The 22575-nt window shown below is 40.1% G+C and overlaps 1 protein-coding gene across 1 annotated transcript in view; it reads right to left on the bottom strand.

Annotated features, from left to right (window-relative positions):
- The window catches only part of TPH2 (tryptophan hydroxylase 2), a 50892-nt gene extending 30859 nt beyond the window's left edge, over positions 1–20033 (bottom strand). The window contains exons 1-7 of the mRNA XM_050324071.1: positions 19897–20033; positions 16871–17023; positions 15133–15316; positions 14928–15028; positions 12045–12112; positions 5894–6090; positions 4041–4176 (exon numbers count right to left, since the gene is read on the bottom strand). Coding sequence (XP_050180028.1) covers positions 4041–4176; positions 5894–6090; positions 12045–12112; positions 14928–15028; positions 15133–15316; positions 16871–17023; positions 19897–20001 — 944 coding nt within the window. The 5' untranslated portion in view covers positions 20002–20033. The remainder of the gene's footprint in view (positions 1–4040; positions 4177–5893; positions 6091–12044; positions 12113–14927; positions 15029–15132; positions 15317–16870; positions 17024–19896) is intronic.
- Positions 20034–22575: the final 2542 nt, after the last annotated feature.

Genomic DNA, 22575 nt, shown 5'->3' with positions numbered 1-22575 from the left:
AGTTTTCTGCCTTCTACCCAAAATCATCCAATTTGTGTTTGATAAACTATTTTTGTTTGAAAAGTCACAGAACCTGACACTTCAGTTAAATCATGAACAGGAAAACAACTTCTATAGTATTTAAAATCTTCTTACTCAGTATCTTCACCAAAAAGTCTGCACCAACTATGTGTAAGCAGATAGCACCAGACATAGTTTCAGAATATGCAAATGAAGATTAAAATTTTTGGTATTCCTAGTCTGCCTCACTAAAAGCTTATTAAATATAGTTCCAGAACTGGACGATCACATACAAGCTTCCCTATCAGTCCAAATGGCCTCACTGACAGATGTGTAGCATCATTTGCTCATGTTAAAGTCACACTTTTTGGTGAGACAAGCATCTTCCTGAAGTCGTGTGTGACTAGTTTGAGCCAACTTCACATGTGAGTAATTCATTCAATGAGATCCCTAGCTTAGATAGGAGTCCCTTTCTCACTGGAACTCAGACTTGAAAAATTGGTTAGCTCCGCTGGTATCCATTTCTTTGTTCCCAAGGTGGTCTACATCACCTGAGTGGATAATCATTAAAGGTTAATGACCCTTTTTTAATTAATTCAGTTCCAGTCACAACAATTTCTTCTATCATCTCCTGCAAGACTTAGCTCGCTAACAATATAAAGGACAGCTGGGAAATGTAGTTTGCAGTCTGACAGATATGCCCCAAGAATTCTCAGCACCAAGCAATTCACTAGAGGAACATGACTTCTCCAACCATCATCTTCCAACACAGAAATGGGTCAAAATGCCCATTCTCTGGAAGCCCAGAACTCCAACTCCAATTCTTGCCTTCACTGAAGAATCAACAGTAATTTCTGAGCACCCATGCCACACTGCATCAGTCCAGATATATTTAGTTTTGTATCAGTAGTTCAAACAACAAAAGCAAAAAAGATCCAGTGGGATTGGCTCCAAGTTCCTGACTCCAGGTAAGCATGCTTGTCTGCAAGCAGGCTTCTGCAGCAGCAACACTGCTACCGATACCTGAGCAAGTGTCTACATCTCTGTTTTCCTGTGCTGAAGCCACAACTCCCAGAAATAAATAAGCAAAAGATGTGTTATTCCCAGTTCTGCCCTGGGACACGTGGTCTTTGTTGCATCCACTTTTGCAGACAAAATGAGAACAGACAAAGCCTAATCCCATTAACTTGTCTCTCCTGGCAAGGGGAAGAGAAGGAGGAGGCAGAAGATATTTTTCTCGTGCCTTTAGCTTGTATATTCTTCCATTAAAACTAGGCAAACTGGTATTCTGCTTGTGCAGTTATAAAGAGGGGAGCTTGAAGCAAAAAGAGTATGAACAAAAAAAAAAAAAAAACAAAACAGAAAATCTTTCAGACAGAAACGTGAACCAGCATTTGGGATTATCATTGGAGCCTCTAAGACTTCCCTGCCAGTCTGTCCCTTTATAGATAGTCTAAACTATATAATTCTTTGCCTAACTACCAAAGCTTGATTCTTCTGTTTTGTTTTATTCAGAAATAATTAAGTTCCTTTGATTTATTCACACACATTGCTCAGAGAAAATAAGACTTTTGTAATGCACTTTTTACAGCAAAAGATTTTTCTTGAAGTAAATTAGTTTGCTGAGCAGAGGAAATCTACATAGCCCTGTGAATGTAGTAGAAACATAATGAAAATCAGGAAGAAATGTTTTAAAATGCATACAATAGTGATACAGATCAAACCAAATGAACTCTCTAATTTGTATCTAGCTCTATAGCCTGGGTGTTAAATCTGATGGAAAGCCCACTGAAGTCAAAGGGAGTCTTTTCACCAGGTTTATATCATTGAAATGTAATATTCACCAGCCAGGGACCTGCAGCAAACCTCATTATGGCCCCATATATCAACCAGTAGATCTCAGGGCATTGCAGCTACTGCAGAAGATGAAGAGCTGTCCCCACTCAAATCAATTTAGTTTTGTCACTGATTTAAAAAAAAAAAAAAAAAAAAGCCAGGATTTCACTCTACATTTCTGGTAACACTTACTACGTGCTCTATGCTATCAAAAAACCCTAAATATTTTAAAAGGGATTTTCTTTCAAATTTTTCCTATGGAGTTCCTGATACTTCGTCCACATCACTTAACTAATGTGAACAAGTAAGTCTGCAAGTAGAGAGTATATCATTAGAAAATGACAGCTTAATTCCTCTCTTAGTCATATTTAGTGGTGTTAAGACCAAGTTCAGCCCAAATAAGGAATAAAAATCTTCATTCTAACTGAACAATAGTTCAGTTCAGAATCTGACTTTCCAGACACCTAGACCAGAAAGGTTACAAAAAAAGCATCTGCCATTACTACTAGGGATAAGCTATGATCCACTGCATAATTCTGAATGTAAGCAGCATCCTGAAAACTACAGGGCTCTCAAATGCACAAACCAAACAATGAACCAGAGAACATCAGCAAAAGCACAGACACACTTAACTGTTTCTTGGAAGATATTTCTTCCTTTCATCCTGTTGGAGTTATATACCTAAATCTCCTATCAGGAGATGAAATTGTTCTTCTAGTTTGTACTAAGTTAATAAATGTCATCATTCTTTTGCTGAACATTGGTACATACTGCAGTCTGAAACTGGCTTCCCACAGGAGAAAAAAATCATTGGTGCAAAACCTGGTACTTTCTAAGTATCATTTATTTTTTTGAAATATCTACAGATATTTTTAGATAAGACTGGAAGAGGTTCAGCATCACATATCCAAGCCCTTCTTTCAGGATTTTACATTGCTGCAATTTGGCTAAAAATTTAAGAGATTAAAACTCTAATTACAAAGGTTATAGAAGTGAGTGAATTCCTTCAGGGATCACCACCTCCTCCCCAAAAGAAACACAAAACTAGCCTCAGAGTATTTCAGCAAATACTTTGCCCAGTTCAGATGCCTAGGAAAAAGGTAGATAAGTGTCTAACAGCACCACCTGGTGACTCCTGCCAGAATAATGCTAGCACGTTTTTGGATGCAGCTCAATATGCAGTCCCATGAAACCTTTTATATACAAAAACATTACTCCATGGTTTTGGCCGTCAATTCATGAAATCCAAGTTAGGCATGAGTCCAAATATTACAGGATTGGAGCTGAATATGTATGTACAAATCCTTTGTATAAATTTGGGCAAAAATCAAATACACTCAAGTAGTTCGAGCTGATCAAACCACAGCTGCAATTTCATGCTAACTGCCTGATGACTGATTCACTGCAAAAATGTCGGTCCTGGGGTTACAAGATCAGCAGATGCCTTTGGTAAAACTACCTCCATATTATCTAACTGACATGTATTGTTCTGTTATTAGTGCACAGAACACACAAGACAAGAACTACAGTCACTTTGATCTTCCTCAGTTTTCATCAAAAGACCCTATGCCAAAATATTTCATACATACTCGCAATATTCTGCTTTGGAAAAGCTGCAATGATGTCCCATGAAAGTTGTAATTGTAAAGTTTCTGATTTCTATCATGTTCCCTGTAACAGTCTTCATATCTAATATTCTCTCTTGGTGAGAGACTAGTGCCTCATGACTTGCTTTCACTGTGTTATAGAAGAGAAACGAAATTCAGCTGGGGAGCCTGGCCCAAAAAAGAGAAAAATGGGAACACAGAAGTCCAAATTATAATTCTAAATGCAATGTTTTTTCAGGAGATTCAGGGCTTTTTTTCACAACTTCTTTCTAGTTGTCCAACAGAAAATAAAATTTTAAATATTTTTTTCAAAATTTCTAGTTGAAAATTCTACTTTCCACTGAAATATAATCCAAGCAGTATTTTTGACCCACTATATCCATAACCCAGTTATTCAAGACTCATGTAAAAAGTCACCAAAAAAAGCCTTTGAATTAAATTCTGGCTCACCAATATGAAGGATTTTGTCATCAAATCCTTCATCAATGTTATCAACGGTGTAAGATTTTCACATTTGAAGGAAGGTAAATTGGCAAAATTCAGTTGGGTCTTTTAAGAATCTAATGAGCGTATTTTTTCAGTACTAAACCAACTTACGGTTCCGGTGTGTAGAGAGGATCTGAGCCATGTCGTATGTACTGAGTACAGTGAAAAACTCTATATGCTAAGCCAGCTAAAAAATCACGGGGAGACAGGTATCCAGCAACAGGTCTCACTGTGAAGCCAGACCTTTCTGAAGTGAAGGAGATAGTAAAAGACCACATTATACATATATCACTACATCAGTTTCTAGTGACAGATCTGTTGTTCATTATTCTACCAGAAGCATGACATGAAGAATCTTGGCTGAAGATCACCACATATTTTCAATTATTATGTACAAAAAGCATTTTGCATTGCTAGCACATGTATAATGAAGACAGCTTTAAGTTTTTCAAAGTTGGTTTGAATACCTTTGTCTGGAAAAAAATGCTAAGGTACCATAAGTGATGTTCTTAATATTTTTATGGGAGTACCAAATGGGAGAGAAGTTTCCATACCAGAAGATGACTTCTGTAAAATATGTTAAAAACTAACAGAACAGAATAGGATTATAACGAATCTGTCATTATTTTTACAGATAAAATATTGCTTGTCACAATAAAATCCTGATTTTTATAGTTGAAGTCCTCATTTAAACATTTAATAATGTTCCTTTATCAGATTAGTCATAGAGGAGAACAGCTTCAGATTCAGTGACTTTAAAAAGCATGTTTCTCTCAAAAACGAATTCTTTGCTCTTTCAAAGTTTTTACAGGAGAATGTTTCAAGTTTTTCTGCAACAGATACTACTACTGCTATACCTAGTCTGAAAACATACTTCTAAAAGAAGTCTGAGATCTTGAATTTCTAGCTAGGGAGAAAGAATTTAGCATCATTCCTTAGAGACCATAATACAATATATAACAGACCCAGAAGGACACAATCAAATTCAAAGAATGATGAATCAGCTATTAGTAAATGCAGGTGTTCACAAAAAAGGTTTATGGATGAAGCATAGACTGAGGAAAGTAAGCCTGTCATTACAAATATTGTTATTTCTTTTAGCTAAGTATTTTCCATATATATTTGGGACAAACTGGTCTCCTAATTACTCTCTTAGTAGCACATAATTTATTTTTTTTCCAAACACCCGCCTCTATAATATTTTAGTTCCTGAGCAAGAGGATTAAGGAGTATGTGTATCTGAGGGGACCTTTGAGAAGAAACTGCTGTGGTTACCGGACCATGGCACTCAGTGCCACATCCAGTCCCTTCTTAAATACCTCCAGGGCCGGTGAATCCACCAGTTCCCTGGGCAGCCCATTCCAATGACTGATTACTCTCTCTGTAAAGAATTTCTTCCTAATATTCAACCTAAACCTTCCCTGGCACAGCTTAAGACCATGCCCTCTTGTCCTACTGCTGCTTGCCTGGGAGAAGAGATCAACCCCCACCTGGCTACAACCTCCTCTCAGGGAGTTGTAGAGAGTGATGACGTCTCCCTGAGCCTCCTCCAGACTAAACAACCCCAGCTCCCTCAGCCTCTCCTCATAGGACTTGTGCTCAGGTCCCTTCACCAGCCTGGTTGCTCTTCTCTGGACCTGCTCCAGCACCTCAATATCCTTCCTGAACTGAGGGGCCCAGAACTGGACACAGTACTCCAGGTGTGGCCTCACATCATGTTTTACATGTTCAGCTATTTAACTTCTCTCAATTTCACACATGCAATACATACATAAAACTGTCCTGCCATGTCAAAAAACTCCCTGCCATGGAGAACATCAAAACCAGAATGATACTTCAGGCTAAACCAAAGACCACTGACAATACTGCAAATCTTTTCATTTAACGTGCTTTGTATTCCGTACTAGGAAAAGAGAGTGTTTTCATTGAATTATATCTATTGAAAAACCAAATATGAATCTTACCTTTAAGAAAAATAGAAACATCTTCCAACTGAGGCACATTATCCTCTCTGTATCCACAGTACTTGGTCAGCAGAGGAAAGTTTTTTAAGTATTCACGACAGGCATGGGTGGGATAGAGTTTACTGAGTTCCCTAAATACCACCCCCCACGTTTTAACTTCTTCAGCTGTGTACTCCACTCTAGGAATGGGTTGACCACTGTAAAAAAAAATAAAATACAAAATACATCTGAATACAACCAGGTTCTAGACAGATTATGGATAGCAACATTTCTGCAAAAAGTGTTATTTAAATGAAGGTAAACAGAGACTATTAAAACTATTCAAACTATTTTAAATTGACAACTAAATGCTTTTTTCTCAGAATTATTTCTTGATGTTATGATGTACATATTCTATCATTTTCTTAAGAACTGTGTTTCTTTTTAAACAATCACATGGTTTCTTAATCTTTGTACATATTATAGCAGAAAGACGGATTTCTTATATGCCATATTCCTGTATCATGTTAGTATTTCTCCAATTATTGCCAATGATGCCTTTGCAAGCGGACAGCTGAAGATCCCGATTCAGTCTAATGTGTAGATTCAGTAAGACAGCAGACTGCATGCTCTATGCATTCTTTAAAATACACAATATTCCCACAGCATCATTACCCAGCATTTGTGAAGTGAAGACTAGGCAATTACATAGATGCTTAGAAATGTATAGATCCAATTAAAAAATATATATTCATTGTTTAGACTGTTGTTTACATGTGCAGATATGTTTGGAATCCCAAATTCATGCAGGACTACATCATGAGGAAGCTCATGCTAAGTCTGTAAATACATCTCTCCTTTTTTTTTTTTTTTAATTCTGGAGTGTTCCTCTGCCCTCTCCCATTAACAAAGACGTACAGAAATTGTAAAGAGAATCCTTCCAGGGTACCTGCTAAACTGTTTCTGACATCCAAGATTTGCCTTGAGTAGTTACACCTAATTCAAAACTGATTGATAGTGTGAACAGTGTGAAGAGTTCCTTCCAACCTGCACTGACTTTTATTTAGCTGTAAGGAATTTCCCATGTCATTGTCATGGGGCATCATCTCATGTCATTAATTCCCCCTAGAAATGTTATAATCTTTCTCTTCACAATCTATAATATGTAATCTCTGCCATCTGCCTTTTCCTCGGTATCTTCTTTTGCCACACTGTAACGATAATGTACAGGCAAAGGGATTCATATGATCCTCCTCCCTTTCATCAGTTCTTATGTCCCATCCCCATTCCAGGGCTGGACAGGTGGGCACTTCCAGCCCAGTACTGCAGCTTCCTCAGTATCCCAGACAACAGTTGAACAGGTATACTGGGCACAAGGAACCCCACTGCAGCAGAAGAACTCCAGTGCTGGGATTTTGCTAGAGGTTGTTGCCCAGTTCATAATCCTGTCTCCACTGTACAAGGTAACAAGGAATGAGCCCTCATGTCACATTTGATTGCTGCTATGCAGTCCCTACATGGACACGAGAGGATCACCTGCCCTACATCCATTGTGGTTGTCCCCTCATCTTTATTGAAAACTTACCATTTAATCCCCCTGCCTTTTCCTATATCAAAGGATTTTGATCCATGGCAGTTATCTGTCAGTCAAAAGCTACTTTGTATGAGGTACTTGTACTTGTTAAGGTCTCACTGAATACCCAATTCATTCACTAGTTTCCTGTCAGAAACTCCTGCAGACACGACAAGAATTGCAACACATTTAGTGAAGTATTTCTCATCCACAGAAGCTGCACTAGGTTTGTGCCTATCCTGTAGTGGGAGTCAGTCCTACAGGTCTAGTATCTGTCTTCCCCCTTAACACTTCATCAGCCTGAAACTGCCTGCCAGCTCATGGAAAGTGTAGCACAACTATTCTAAATTGTACTGTACACAACAGGTGTACAATACAGGAGTAGCAGGTTGCTACTCCATCCCCTCGGGTGTGCTGGAATACCCAGCCTCATCCCTTTTCCTTAGGCCTGACCTCTACTATGGATACTGCAGTATGGGTCAGCACTGGCCCATCACGAAGATACACGTTCACCATTAGAAAAACTCATGTTTCTACTGTCTCTAGAAAGGTATAAACACAATCAAGGATCTGAAGCTTGTTCACTGTTCACTAAAAGGTTTATAACTTAGTTATTGTTTCAATTAATTCATTAGTACTGAAGTAAGGTTCACTGAACATTAATTCCTTAATAGGATTTATGCGTAGGAGAGCTGATCTTACTTCCAGCTGATCACGATACTGCTTTCTGTATCAAGAGAATCAAGGCAGCCAGACTTGAGGGAGGATCTATGCCTTTTTCCCTCAGCCCTGCAAACCTCATTTTTCTTACCCTTGTATTTCAACAAGCAGGACCCACCTTGCACTCAAACACTTCAATAAATCACAGAAATAGCCAGACTGCATAGCCAGCTTCCTTGTGGCTAAGATGACTCTACAAGCTAACCTAATCTGAATTTTTATTTCTCCTTATTAAAACAGGGTCTTTCCATTCTGCCATGGACATGAGCTATCAACTCATATTATAAATTCCCTCTTAAACATCATATGTTTCCTCCAGATTTAATTTTCTCAACACTTTTCCAATCTCTAATCAGTCTCAAAGGACTAATTAGGAAGATTAATGCATTTTCACTATCTTTAGGATAGAAGCTAAGTGAAGGAGGGAGGAAAGTGTTTTTTACAGGTTTTTTGGTCCATTTATTTCATACAGCTGATGTTCACTGCTGTGCTCTATTAACATGTCTTCCCCTTTAACATCCAGCTCCAGCAAATATCTGCTCCTGCAAACTCACTTCTTAGTGTTTTTCTCTTCCTCTCTCCATTATAGACGCCACTTTATGTTCAAACAAAGCAGAGCATCCACCACTGTAGAACAGTCGCAATTCATAAAGTAAATGCTGATCTGGGATTTTCTACTCAACAACTTTTTATGGAGCCAATTCCTTCCAGTCAAATCTCTCTGTTATTTTTTTTTAAGGAAAGTGTGGTTAGGGGTTTTTTTTTTATGCTGGAAAATGAAAAGTAGAAACACACTGAGCTTCAGTAAGTGATTAGGAAGGTCACTTACCTGGAAGACACTGAGAGGTGTTTATCCCCAAGGAAAGCAGCCCTTATAACAGAGCTGGTCATTTTATATAAATAAGTAAATAGCCACTAGACCACAGAAATGAGTGTGATGAAACTGCAGTGTAGAGTCAAGACACCTATAACTCTGAGTTCCACAGCTGGGGTAGCAGAAGCAGCTCAGCTGTAGCAGCACGGAGTCCTCCCTGAGCTGATCTGCCTTTCCTCACAGCAGCTTAGGCTGTGCTGCAGCAGGATGCCAAGGGTGTCTCCCTGGGCCGTCTCTACACACATACCCAGAAACACAGTGACTGCACATATCAGCACATATGGCACATCCCTGGGGTTAAGGATAACTCCTGCAGGAGACCTGAACTGTGCATGACATTTTGACACCACAGGTAACTGCCCTAAACACCGGTCTGCCAGTTATGGTGGTCCCTGGCTAAGAATATTTGAAACCCCTGTTTTCTCTCTGCTCATAATGATAGGACAAGTTTGAAATCTTTTAATGGTTTGGAAAGATCAGTGGAATTAAGGGAGTACCTCCAAGCAGCTCTGCTAAAGTACAAGATCTGGCCCCCAAACAATCTCTGGTTATTTTATTTTTGTATGTGCCTGAAAAAAATGGTTCTTAAGCCTTCAGAACCTAAAGAAGATTTTTCCTTTCCTTTACCTATTGAGTTTTTTTCTGGGAATATGCAGGATTTTATGTGATTTTGTGAAATTATGTTTCTCACTAGTTTAAGGGAAAAAAACCCCACATTTTGAAGCAGAAGACCAACTACTCCTTCGTACACCAGCTGCATGACCTTTCCAGCACTAAGCTGAGAGGAAGAAGGGAGGAAGATAATTCCAGCAAGCTGTGAAATACATGGCACTAGTGCTACTCTCATAGGTAAATGGAGAACTATCCAACTTACTGAAAGAGCCTAGGAGCACACACAGCCTGCCCTCATCCACTTGACGTTTCTCACTGCACTAAATGCCAGCACTAACTTCACTGCAAGCATTAGACCGAAAAAAAAAGATAAAAAAATCAATCAGCTGAAAACAAATACACAAACAAAAAAGCTGTCTCAATTTACATTTGAAAGCTGGTTAAACTCAGGACTTACCTGGGCAGCCTAGAGAGCTTCTCTACCAAGCAACACTCTGCCCCAGCAGGCAGCAGCTCAGTGTGCTGCGAGGATGTTACGAGCATGCAGCTAAACAAACGCCACTGTGGGCAGAAACGGGAACGAACACTAGCACCTACACATTTGTAAGATTGGTAATAGCTTAATGACAGGAATGGGACAAAAGTAAAGGAGAAATATAATCAGAATTATATGGTCACAAAGCAGAGTTAACACTTCTGTCCCCCAGCCTTCTGCAGGCTGTATACTAGCTTTATAATGAAAAACCTTCCAAAATGCAGTTTTGCATGCCTCCTGACAAGATTTGCCTTCTATAAAGGGAGAAAAAAATGGCATATTTCATCTTCTTTAAACAACGTAGGTAGAAATCTCAAAAGAGAAAAATGAAAAACCTGAAGAAGTGTGGTAAAATGAAAAAGAGCATGAAATTAGTATGTTCTTTCCCTTGAGAATGAGTGCTTAAGACTGTTGCAAATAAAACCTAGAGTAGGATTAGAATTAGTTGAATGCTTCTGTGACAAGAAAATTGCAACACAGTAGGTGTCTGTAGGTAGAACAGAAAGTTTCTTAACTTCCAGGGACTGTAGAAATCAAAAATACTGACTTGAAATGGGAAAAAAAATAAAAATGAGAAAACACATGGGCAGTGCATTTGTACACAGCCACCAGCTCCACTGCAGAGAAATGCACTGATTAAATTCTAAGAAATTTGGAGCTGTGTTGGCAAAATTGATAAATGGCATTTTGCAGCATCCAGTATCATCATAGAATTGTTAAGCTTTGTTAAGCTTGGAAAAGACCTCTACAATCATCAAGCTCAACTGTTAACCCAGTACTGCCACGTTTGCCACTAAACCTTGTCCCCAAAGGCCACATACACGCATCTTTTGAACACTTCAGGGATGGTGATTCCACCACTTCCCTGAGAAGTCTACTCCAATGCCTGACCACCCTTTCAGTGAAGAAATTTTTCCTAACATTCAATCTAAACCTCCTCTCATCGTGTCACTGGTTATCTGGGAAAAGAGACCAATCCCCAACTCAGTACAACCTCCTTTCAGGTAGCTGTAGAGAGTGCTAAGGTCTCCCTAAGCCTCCTTTTTTCCAGGCTCAACAACCCCAGCTCCCTCAGCTTCTCCTAAACCCTTCCCTAAATACTCTCTAAACCCTTCACCAACTCCACTGCCCCTCTCTGCACATGTTCCAGCACCTCAATGCCTTTCTTGTAGTGAGGGGCCCAAAACTGAACACAGGACTCAAGGTGTGGCCTCACAAGTACCAAGTACAGAAGGATAATCATTGTCCTGGTCCTGCTGGCCACATTATTTCTGATACAGGCCAGGATGCCGTTGGCCTTCTTGGCCACCTGGGCACACTGCTGGCTCCTTTAGATGCTGTTGAACAGCACTCCCAGGTCCATTTCTGCTAGGCATCTTTCCAATCGCTCTTCTCCCAGACTGTAGCTCTGCATGGGGTTGCTGCAACCCAACCTGGCACTTGGCTTTGTTGAACCTCATACGATTTGCCTCAGCCCAGTACAGTATATGCATCAAAAACAGAAATAGTAATTTTGGTCTTTGGTGAGCTCTTTCAACTACATAGGGATGCTAGATATGTATACTCAGAAGTGTGTCAGTAAGACACACAAACATTTGTAAAATGTTTTCTTAAGTTTAAGCATCTGTGAATGAAACGCTGAAGAGAAAGTGCTTGCCTTTCAAATGTTTTACTTGCCTGTATCTGTTTCAAAAATGTAACAGGATTCAATCATCAGGTTTGTAATTTATAGCCTACACTAAACTAGACCAAGTTTAAAAGATGACTTTGTCTACCGTTAAACTTTATTCTACTGAATTAAATAGAGCATGAATTCTCACTAGTCAGCAGCATGGGGAAGAATTATGCCAGTACTTACTATTTATAGCTCATGGCAAGATCCACAAAGTACTTTCTTCTCTGTCGATAGACATTGTCTTTAAATCCCTTAAGCAAGAAAGAAGAGAATAATTTACAATAAGGACATAAAATTAGCTGTGAGAATTATAAAATAAACCATTACAGTGTTTATTTAGTACTTAGTTGCACTGTATTTTGATTAACACTGTCTAGTGGACTGCAACAGAAGACAAGGATTTCTTCATTTTTTTCTTCACCAAAGTCCCACAGGAGACCATTCAAGACAGTTTTGTGCACAGGTACAGTCATCCAACCACGATGTTGAAAAGGGAAACTTTTTCTTGTCATTTCATCTCATGGAGATCTACATGCAGGCACGTAGCAGAATTTACCTGTCCTTAATACATCTTTCTTCACTAGCATCAAGTGTCTAGAGATGATAAGCAACTCATTTTGAAGATTCTTATTTCAGCAGTTGCCATCTTAACCAACACATTAGAGATTGAACCATCAACATCCAGCACTAAATAGGCACATTGCTTCAGTTTGAGTTACAAAGGAAGGGCTCTACCTCATGGGCTACAGTAGGCTCGCACCTTTTCTATATTAAGTGCAAAAGAGTTATATAGTACATACATACACATATATAGTACATACACAGTGGCTATGTACAGCTCTTTGAGCTATTCAAAATTAGAACAAGATCTCTTCTACACATATAAAATATGCAGACACTTCAGGTTTTGGATTACAAGAAGAGTTAACTTTTTTCAAGGTAGAACTGCCAATCTCTTGAAGATAAAAAGGATAGAGAGTTAGCTAAGTTCTCCAGTTAGTGGCCCACAAAGTGCACTTAAGTTTCCCTTATTCAAAGCTGAAAATTAAAATGTCTTTTTTCCTTACTGCTCACATACACAAACGCAAATCACCGAAGGGAATGAAAAGATGACATGGCTAGATTTGAAATATTTGTATGAGGTTCCATTAAACTCAGAAGACATTTTAGTGCCCCATAACCAAAGCTGTGCTGCTGGGGCAGAGTAAGTGAGGATTTCAGAGGACTGCAGAAAACCTTCAAGCCTCCACTCCTACACAGAGAAGTTTGTTTCTGTAATCTGGGGGAGTCTCCTTGTCTCCTTAATACTTTTTGACATAAATGATGAGTTACTCAGGTGAAGACTATTCGAGACCTGGAAAGTCATGGAAGAGAGCACAGGGGACTTAAATGCCTGTCAAGTGTAGTGAAACTGAGACTGAAATCCTTAGCCAGTACGAAGTGGGTTAGGGCTATGCTGCTGAAGCAGTGCTATCCTTATAGGTTCCGTAGTAAAATAATTCTCTTTGGTCCTCTGGCACCTACATGCCACCGCTAAGAAAAAGTGCAAGTACTTGGAATGTCTTTTTAAAGGCCAGTCACAGATTTACAGGTTTTTACCCCATTTCTAATGCCTAGCACGCTGCATGGTGTGTAAATTACATTTGTAAGAGTTCCCTCAAGGGTAAAATATATATTCATATAATGCAAATGTCTTTTTCTCCTTTTCTGTAAAACTGAAGGCAAATTTTCAGCAGAGTGCTACAGTACTTAATGAAGGTACCAGCTCAAAACATAAACAGTATCTAATGGTCTGTCACAGTCATAAACTCGAAGTTGGAATGAGTTGTCACTATAGCCTCTGTTTGAACCACATTATGCTTAATGGATGAAGATAATCAACAGGCTTTTCCTGTGACGTAAATCCTAGTTTGTCATCAAGAAACATGTGGCAGAAACCAAGATCCCAGAACGTGCTCCCTGATTGTGGGCCCACAATGTGGGAAGGGCTCACACATGGCAGAAATGGCTGGGAACGAAGAGGTGATGATGATTGTTGTGTTTGATACATGGGAAAGTGACATCAGAGACAGCGAAATGGAGCTGCCAGGTGTCCTCCTGGAATGTGTGCAAAGGTGTGAGAAATCTTTGCCTGAGCTCCCCCCATAGCACAAAATGCGTGCAAAAAACACAAAGGAGACTATCACCTACAGCTGGAGTTTAATCTGATTGTATTACAAGACAGTCTCATGGTCAGATATCTTAGTTTGCTGCCTACTTCCTTTCAGCTGGAAGTTTCCTACAATACTAGTTTAATCCAGTTTATTTTAGGAATTAATACAACTGGCTACCACCAGTATCTTTCAGTCAAGTCATCCAGAAGTAGAAACTGGGATTTATAAAAATGGAAAATATTTTAACACAGATGCTTTCAATCATCTGCCATCTAAAGACTCAGAGGTTAAGCATTTAAGGAAATTAGCTGAAAGAAATAAAACAATAACAAAACCATTTTTCTGTGTTTTGCATTGAGCATTTGGCAACACTGCAAACACAGTTTGTGTGAAACACAGGTTCATCTCCTGCCACGAAAGTGAGACACCTTCCCACCTACTGCATTCAGCAGAAGCAGGAACATCTTGCTCTGTTTTATTTTGTAATTACCTCCTGAGTGACGCATTATTCCTTCATAATTCTTTCCTTCATATTTCCTTCATTATTCCTTCATAATTCTTTCTTCTCTGACACCTTTTGACAATATCAGTTCTTACCTAAGAGCTACTCATGGCATAACTGAAGGTCACACTGATCTAAACTCTTTAAAGTTTGAAACCTTTCTATCAACTAGTTAATTTAAAAAACCCCAAGCATTACTGAAGGGGACATACTTGTTAAACAAAGAATAAGTTTTCTGGAGGACCTCCATCTTGTGTATTCTTCTACAGAAAAGGAAAATTAATTTACTGAAACTCCTGAAGAGAGAGTAGTCCCCATCTTCTGAAAACAATCAGCAGTCGACAGGCTTTTAATCTGACTGGCAAATAACCTGAACAAATTATCTACGGGACAATTTTGTGTTACACTTACAGGGTGATCTGCATCCAGCTCAGATCCATACATCAAAACTCTCTGGGAGCATTTGTCCAGTTCAGATATCTTCCTGGGGAACCAAGGGACACATTCAAGATCTGTAGACAACAGAATGCGAGTTGAATCTACTGGAGTAGATTAGGGAGGTACCTGTGCAAAACATTTGTCAGTGTGTAACCAAGTGATACAAAAACAGCCTTGCCTTCTTCGTCAGTCCAGATGTTTTCTGGTGGATTGAGAGTTACGATATTAGTTTGAAACTTGAGCAACTGGATTAGTTCATTAAATTCTTTCTTACTGCAGTCACAGTCCACAAAAATTTCCACCTCAGAACTCCTTCTCTTTGATTTTCGTGATTCAATATGAACCATACTCACATGTTTTTCCTGTGGAAAGATGACATAACAGATGAAATACTGATAGCATATTCTTCAGGAAAGTTTTTCCAGTTACTAAAAGGCATTTTTATTGAAAGTAGTCCCTTTTTTTATTTACAGAATAGTTAGTGACACATAATAAATACTGATGGCAAAAAAAAAAAAAAACACAACCAAACAACTGTACGGAAAGTAAAAATAAAATTATTATAGTTAATAAAGAAAGCAAACTAATGATTTCATTTTATCTACCAAGACAATGTCTTACAGAGGACAATATAACATAATTTTTTTAAAATGCAATTTTATATTATTAGTTTTACATTGCTATATTAAATTCTAATGCAATTTTATTAGGCAATGGGTATAATAATAATGTTAATTTAAATAGACTTAAGTGTACTTCTTTAAATAGATGCTATTAAACATGTACTACTTCAGTCTCTCTTATGAACATGTGAGGTAGGAAATATTTTTGTGAGAATGTGTATCAGTCCTCACCTATCTATCGTGCAGCAATTATTGACAGCAAAAAGCATTAACAGTAATAAAATTGTATTAAAATGTAATTCAATTTATTTTGTATTACAATGTCCCCATCGAACACAAATCATACATCAAACATGACAGTGTAAGTACTTCTAGCATGAAAACTTTCCTCTGGGGTATCTCTCAACCACAACTACTGATCTGCCAAGGGTGTAACACAATGACAGATAACCACAGTGTCCTGATCTAGTGCTAGGACAGCCTTGCTTCTAAACAGAAGGTTGGATTAGATGACGGCTTTCAAACAATACTTCTACTGACTCTGATTTTTTCCCTTCTTTTGGTCAGACAGAAACTCTTACTTTTCACAACTATCCTTTCACTTAGTGGAGCCAATAAAACATTTTCTTATTTCCAAAGGGGACGAACTTTGTTCTTTTACTTCCACTTGCCTGCTGTATTTTACATAAACGGTTAATACAATTTTACATAAGTTTACATAAATACCATTTCAGATGAAGGTCTCCTCTGGTACAGCCAACTAGTAGTCTCTGCTTTTATACCTCTGGGTGTACATACATAATTCTTTCACTGGCACGCTCCATAACGTGTATATGGTGTAGCTAACCCAATCACATAACAAATTCACTCTGATCTACCCTAGGTTAAGTGGAGAACAACACTCCGCACTACCCCCTCCAATAATTGTTGTGACTACGTGAATGGGGGTGCAATTTAGATTTCAAACTGCTCTCTGCAAATGCCTCCTTTCATTGTGGCCTGCAAAGACTTCAAATCTAACTCCCAGTGTTGAGAGTCACACATCAGAAACCTAAAGTGAATGGTGTAAACATCAGCATCACTGCTAAAACTTCATTCCAGAAAACCCTTCACAAGCCCAAAATGCTTCGCTGAATGGTCCAGAAAATTTTAAGTTACTTTCACTCAGTTCTGCAGAGTGAGTGTAACTGCACTCCATTCCTTCTGCCACAGTCCATTAGATTTATACCAACAAAGAGTCTGACCTCAGTAGCCTTCATCAGTTCAGTCAGTGTACAGATTTGTAAGCTTTACCTGGAAGAGTCGGAGAGCTTTCACCAATCCACCAACTTCATTCTTCAGGGAAAACACCACAGCTGTCTTTCCACCTTCAGAAACAGATTCACTTTTCCCATTTCCCTTATTCCCTCTCTTTTCCTCATTTTTCCCAGAACTCGACCTGTTTAGCTACAAATGGATAAAGAACATGATCATCTCAGATGAAATTGGGCATTTCCCTCAAAGAGAAATTTTTGCTGGAAAATAGCTGAACAGAACTCATCCAGACTTTACTTATTCAAAAGGTAGTATGTTTACTTAAAATCAGAATCACAGGTCAAAGGCAGCTGCTAGAGATGACTATGTAAGGCATAAATACATTAAAAAGAAAAACAAAAGCTTAAGGAAAACCACATGAACGGGATACAAATATGATGGTATTACTACGGCAATACTATCATCAGTAATAAACATGAAGCAAATGGAGACACTCTAAATTACTGGAAAAGCCAGCAGCTCTGTTATTCTAACCTGACTATTGCTGCAAAATTGCAGGGTTGCTATTCTAACCTGTACCAGTCAATTTACGAAGATTTGCGTTGGTCTGTACGTTTGTATTAACCATTAAATTTAAAACATAAACGTTATGGTCTCTGTTGCAGTACAATCAATGCTGTCATGTAACTTTTCCTGAGAAAACAAAACCTCTGTTCATTATACAAACAAGATGGAAATACAAGCTTAGACTGCACCACAGAATATCAAGTTGGACGGGACCTCAAGGATTATCTCGTCCAACCTTTCACAGCAAAAGCATGGTCTAGACAAGAAGCCCCAGCACCCTACCCAGTTGAATCTTAACACTGTCCAGTGTGAGGGATCCACCACTCCTCTGGGGAGATCATTTCAATAGCTGACTGTTCTCATTGTGAAAAACTGTACATCCCATAAAAGAGGAGTTAGTGGAGGAACCCAAAAAACATACAGAAAATTACACCATCCTTTATGACTCCTACATTCTTCTCACAATCTGGGAGTCAAAGACTGCTTTAAATCAAATTTCAGCAAGCATTTTCAAAAAAATGTAATTTTATCAGCTTAAATCTTGTTGAGGTGCCAAGAGTACAGCTTTTATAGACAATTTTTATAAGATTGACCATGATTTTCGAAAAACAGCCTGCATTTTCCAATACCCAAGTTGTGACTCCTGACAAAATTGAATTTCCAGTGAGATGCTGCTTTTTTATAATCCATAATACAGTCACTAAAAATACAAAGATAGAAATTTTAAATCATACAACTATTTGACATGGATTGAACTGTCCTTTACTAACTTACAAAGCAGCTTACAGAAAATAATCTGAAAATCAAGCTTTTCAAACAGGTCTTAGAACACTCTTTAAATAGCACAGGCTAAACCAGCCACTTTTAAACTAAGAGGTTTCCATGGTCTTTTCTCATCATTTATTAGATGACATGGAAACAATCTGGAAAAGCAATTACGTTTGTAGAATGATACATGAATGGTTTCACGTATGTTTATTTTTTAGCAATTGATCTTATACGATCCTGCTCAGTAGGAGATTTGCCCAGGGATAGTTATGGGGAAAGTCACTTTTAACTTTCAGTAATATTTGGGATTTGACTCAGTCCTTTTCATATAAATCCACACGAAGCAACAAAGGTGTCATTTTTATAGCATCTGTGTTTTTTCCATCTGTGCTGCTTCCTAGAAGCTACAAATTGATGATCATGGAGTAAGCTGAGTGTCTGAGAATCTCAATATCGTGAATTCCTCTGGAAAACAAGGGCACTTGGTACCTTTCAAGACTGTCACAGGTTCCCTAATGCTCTCATGAAAGCATTAACCAAAGTGATGACAAAACCCTCTCAAGCATTTGAAACCTGTTTGTTATGATCCCAGTAGAAGAGGCTGAACTCAAATCTTATGAGCCCTGCTAATCAGTACATTTCATAATTAAATAACAAGTAAAAGATCAACTTTCCTAATTAAAATTAATTATCTGAGGCAAGTGCAAGTACTCAGCAAAAAAAGTCATCTATAGTGGAACTCAGTGAAGAAAGTAACTCAAATATAAAGACAATAAAGCAGATTTATTCCATTTAATTCAATACTTCCAAAAGAAGTAGAGCATGTACAAATAGCAATATTCCACATTTCAATATAAAGACAATACGCCAGTTCACAACTGATACAAACTGGTGCATTTTGTTGGTTCTACTCAACTGATCCAAATCTTCATATGTTGCAAAATTCTATAGGAGGCAAAATCATTAGTTAAAAAAAAAAAAAAAAATTCACACATTCAGATCAGGTTGCCGTGTTAGTCCCTATTAATATTCTTTATTCTTATTTAGGCATATGTATATTTACCTGTAAACATACAGAAGTTTATCCCCTGCTTGAAATGACCCAAGCACCTGTTGAACCCATGCCATCACCTTACAGAGAACTATTTCTACCTCCTGACAGGGTTTTCAGCAGTCTCTGCACGATGCTCCCAGTTGTCCTTGCAGCCCTGTCACTTGGGCAGAGGCCAACACAGCAGCACAGCCATCGGCACCAATGCAGTGAGTGCAGGCGACTTGCGTTTTAACAAAAACGCTTTATATATCGTCCTGTGATGTTTACAAGTGCCTTGAAAAGGCAGGTTCCGCTGATGCAAACAGCCAGCAGGACTTACCACAGACTTCCAAAATCCAAGCATTTAAAACCCTCTGTACGGGACCCCGCTGCTTTTCTGTTGTTCCAGTAGCAATAAGGTTTCTTTCTGTAGTAAGGCTTTTATTACTAATGAAACTTTTTCTCTTATTTACAGACACTTTTAAGGCAGCGCTTTAAAACGAGGCAAAGTTAATTTCACCAGCCCTTGCAACTGCTGAAGAACTCCTGGCTTGAGCACGAACAGAAGCGGAGGGGGACGCGCAGCGCCCGGCACCGGGTCCCGGAGGGGCCAGCGGACCCGGCCTCGACCCACTCGGCCGCTCCCCCCCCGCCCCCGCCGGGGTCGGGGCTGCCCGCTCCCAGCCCCGCCACTTACGGTGAGGCTGCCGGCGGCGGGGCGCTCCTCCGGCAGCGCCGAGTCCAGCGAGAAGCCCCTCCGCGCCCAGTACTTACTGGAGAACATCATCATGGCGGGCTGCATGGGGCCGGCGGGCGGGCGGGGGGCAGCGCCGCGCTCTGCCCGCCTCGCCCGCCGCCGCTCCTTTTATACGCCCCCGCCGCGGCTGATGGAAACACGATTAGGAGACTCCCGTCTCCGGGTGACGAGAGCCGGGCAGGCGGACGCCCACGGTCGCCGCTCACCTCCGCCGGGACAGCACAGCACAGCACAGCACAGCACAGCGTGGGAAGCGAAGCCGCCCCGAGCGCTACCCGGCCCCGCCGCCCCACGCCGGCCAGAGCCCCCGGGCAAAGCTGTGCCCACAGCAGCCGCGGAGGTCCCGCCGCCGAGCGGCTGCCCCCGCACGCCCCCGGGGCTGCCCTGGGGCGGCACCTTCATTTCCCCTCACACCTTCGCCGGGCGCGGCTGCGGCGCTCCGAGCCGCGGGCAGGGTGGGCAGCCAGGCAGGGCTGGCAGCACGGGCGTGCTGGGACAGGGCCCAGCAGGGCAGAGAACTGCGGGAGCTGAGCTTCTGCACAGGGAAGTTGTGCAGAGATGCTTTGAAAGTTATATTAGGGGATAGAAATTAGATCATGTACTGAAAGACTTAACGTGCCTTGTATATTGTCGGTAGGTTAAGTCTGACTGCAGGGAAGTACTTCCCCTGAAAATGAGCACTTCATTAGAGAAAGCTGTTTAAGTGAGGCAGCAATGCTTTATGCCTGAGCTGTGCAAGGGCTAGATGCTGACCGTGAGACTTTCTTCTAACGACAATATCACTAAAACAATTAATTAATTGTGAAGGTAAAACAATCCCATAGTACTCCTGAAGATCTTTTATATGTATGACAACTTCACTTGTCTCTAAAATACTCGTGTCTTGGGGTAAAGATTTATTTATTGGGGTTAAGAATTTGTTTACTCCTTAATTTCAGACTACTACCAGAATTTTAAGTGAGCAGAAGGCAACCATTGAAACAAGAACTTGGCTGCGGTGTTAAAGGTACTCAGTCTCTCAAAACTACTTACATTCTGAGGTCAATGCTCATTTTGTGACCTGCCACTGTCACTTGCTCTCCCACTTCCTCCCCACTTATACCATTTTCCAAAACTTCTCCACTACATCCTTTGAATAAACCTTACAGCATGTAGCACTGAATAGCACATCTGGATTGGAAACACTGTGACCAGTTTCCTTCAAATACATACAGTTTTCTCTGCTCCAGGTGGGGGAAACTGTCACCATTTCCTCTTGAAAAGCACCATCCGTGACTGACCCTGCAGCCTGCCCAAAGAGGGGCAGCCTAGCTGAATGCAACAGCTGGCTTCACATGGCCCTGAATTGGTATGCATACAGATCACACAGACTGAGCAGGAAAAGTTGAAATCAGATCGACTGAGGTGGGACACTGAGCAAGACACGGGAGCTGCACAAGGCAAATAGCAGGAAATGTCACTGACAGCACAAAGCTTCATGTCACACCTAACTCAGCCTTCCTTCACAACCTCAAAGCCCTTACTTTTGCGAGACTCAGCACCTTAGCACTAACATTTACATATCAGCATTAGCAGGGAATTTGTCTTGTTCTTCTGCAAGGCCAACACAGAAGCACAACAGAAGATTTGAGACTGTTTCTCCCATGGAGTAGCGTGGAATCCTATATTTTATCATAACAAATAAAAAACCAGCAAAAGCTTCCAGGCTAAACTGACTGCTGTCAGTCAGATGTCCTCCCTCTAAAACCAGATAGTCATGCTTGATGTTCAGGACCAGGCCAAGTTCACAGCTGCCTCAGAACTCCTGGGAGACCTGAAGTAAACCCTTTTAGACTCACCTTTCCAGAGTTTCCCAAGTGTAGCATGCAATAAGGATCCTTTCATTTGGTTGATGCTAAGTTTGTGATAACATTTCGTTCTTCTAACTGCTCCTTTAGTGCAAATCAATAATTTTTGTTATGCTAGTCCACAAAGTTTTACTTCATTTTCCCAGTCAGAGAAAAGCATGTATCTCCATGTATTATTAGCTCAGTGTCATATCCTAAGTTATCAAGATATGTTCCCTGTCCTTTTTTTTTATTACTTTTAATGATAGGAAAGCAAGTTGGAGTCTTTGGATTTTGATATTCCTACCTGCTGTTCATGAGATACATAGACACCGTTCCAGCAGTTGAACAATTCATGAGAGTAAGGCTGCTTAGCACTCTCCAAATGCTCCAGTGACAAAACCGAGCAGTACTGAGCTGACTTTTCAACTACTGGCCTGACAGAACATGATTTTATCTACTCTTAGATGCTGGCTCTGCAGCTGGGACATCACACAACTCAGTGACCCTACTACTTGGTAGCCTTGCTACTATCACAGCTCTGTGCAGTAACCAGAGCACAGCAAAGGTTTTCTGTCTCTCTTAAGCTCTTCAGGATGACTCATGAATGAAAAACAAACAAAGGTACATTGTGTCAGCAGGTGCTCTGTAACAGGTAGGGAAGACTCAAGTGCTTCAACTATTTTAACCATGCTGTCTGCTCCTGTATCCCACAGGGAGATTGCTTCTCCCTGGAGAAGTATTGCAAGTATTTTATAGGTGGACTTTTCCATATCAGTGCCACATCAAAGAA

This window comes from Myiozetetes cayanensis, unplaced genomic scaffold (genome assembly GCF_022539395.1).
Source record: "Myiozetetes cayanensis isolate MyiCay16 unplaced genomic scaffold, myiCay2020 scf3, whole genome shotgun sequence".
Taxonomy (NCBI): Eukaryota; Metazoa; Chordata; class Aves; order Passeriformes; family Tyrannidae; genus Myiozetetes; species Myiozetetes cayanensis.
This window is presented reverse-complemented; position numbering and strand designations above follow the sequence as displayed.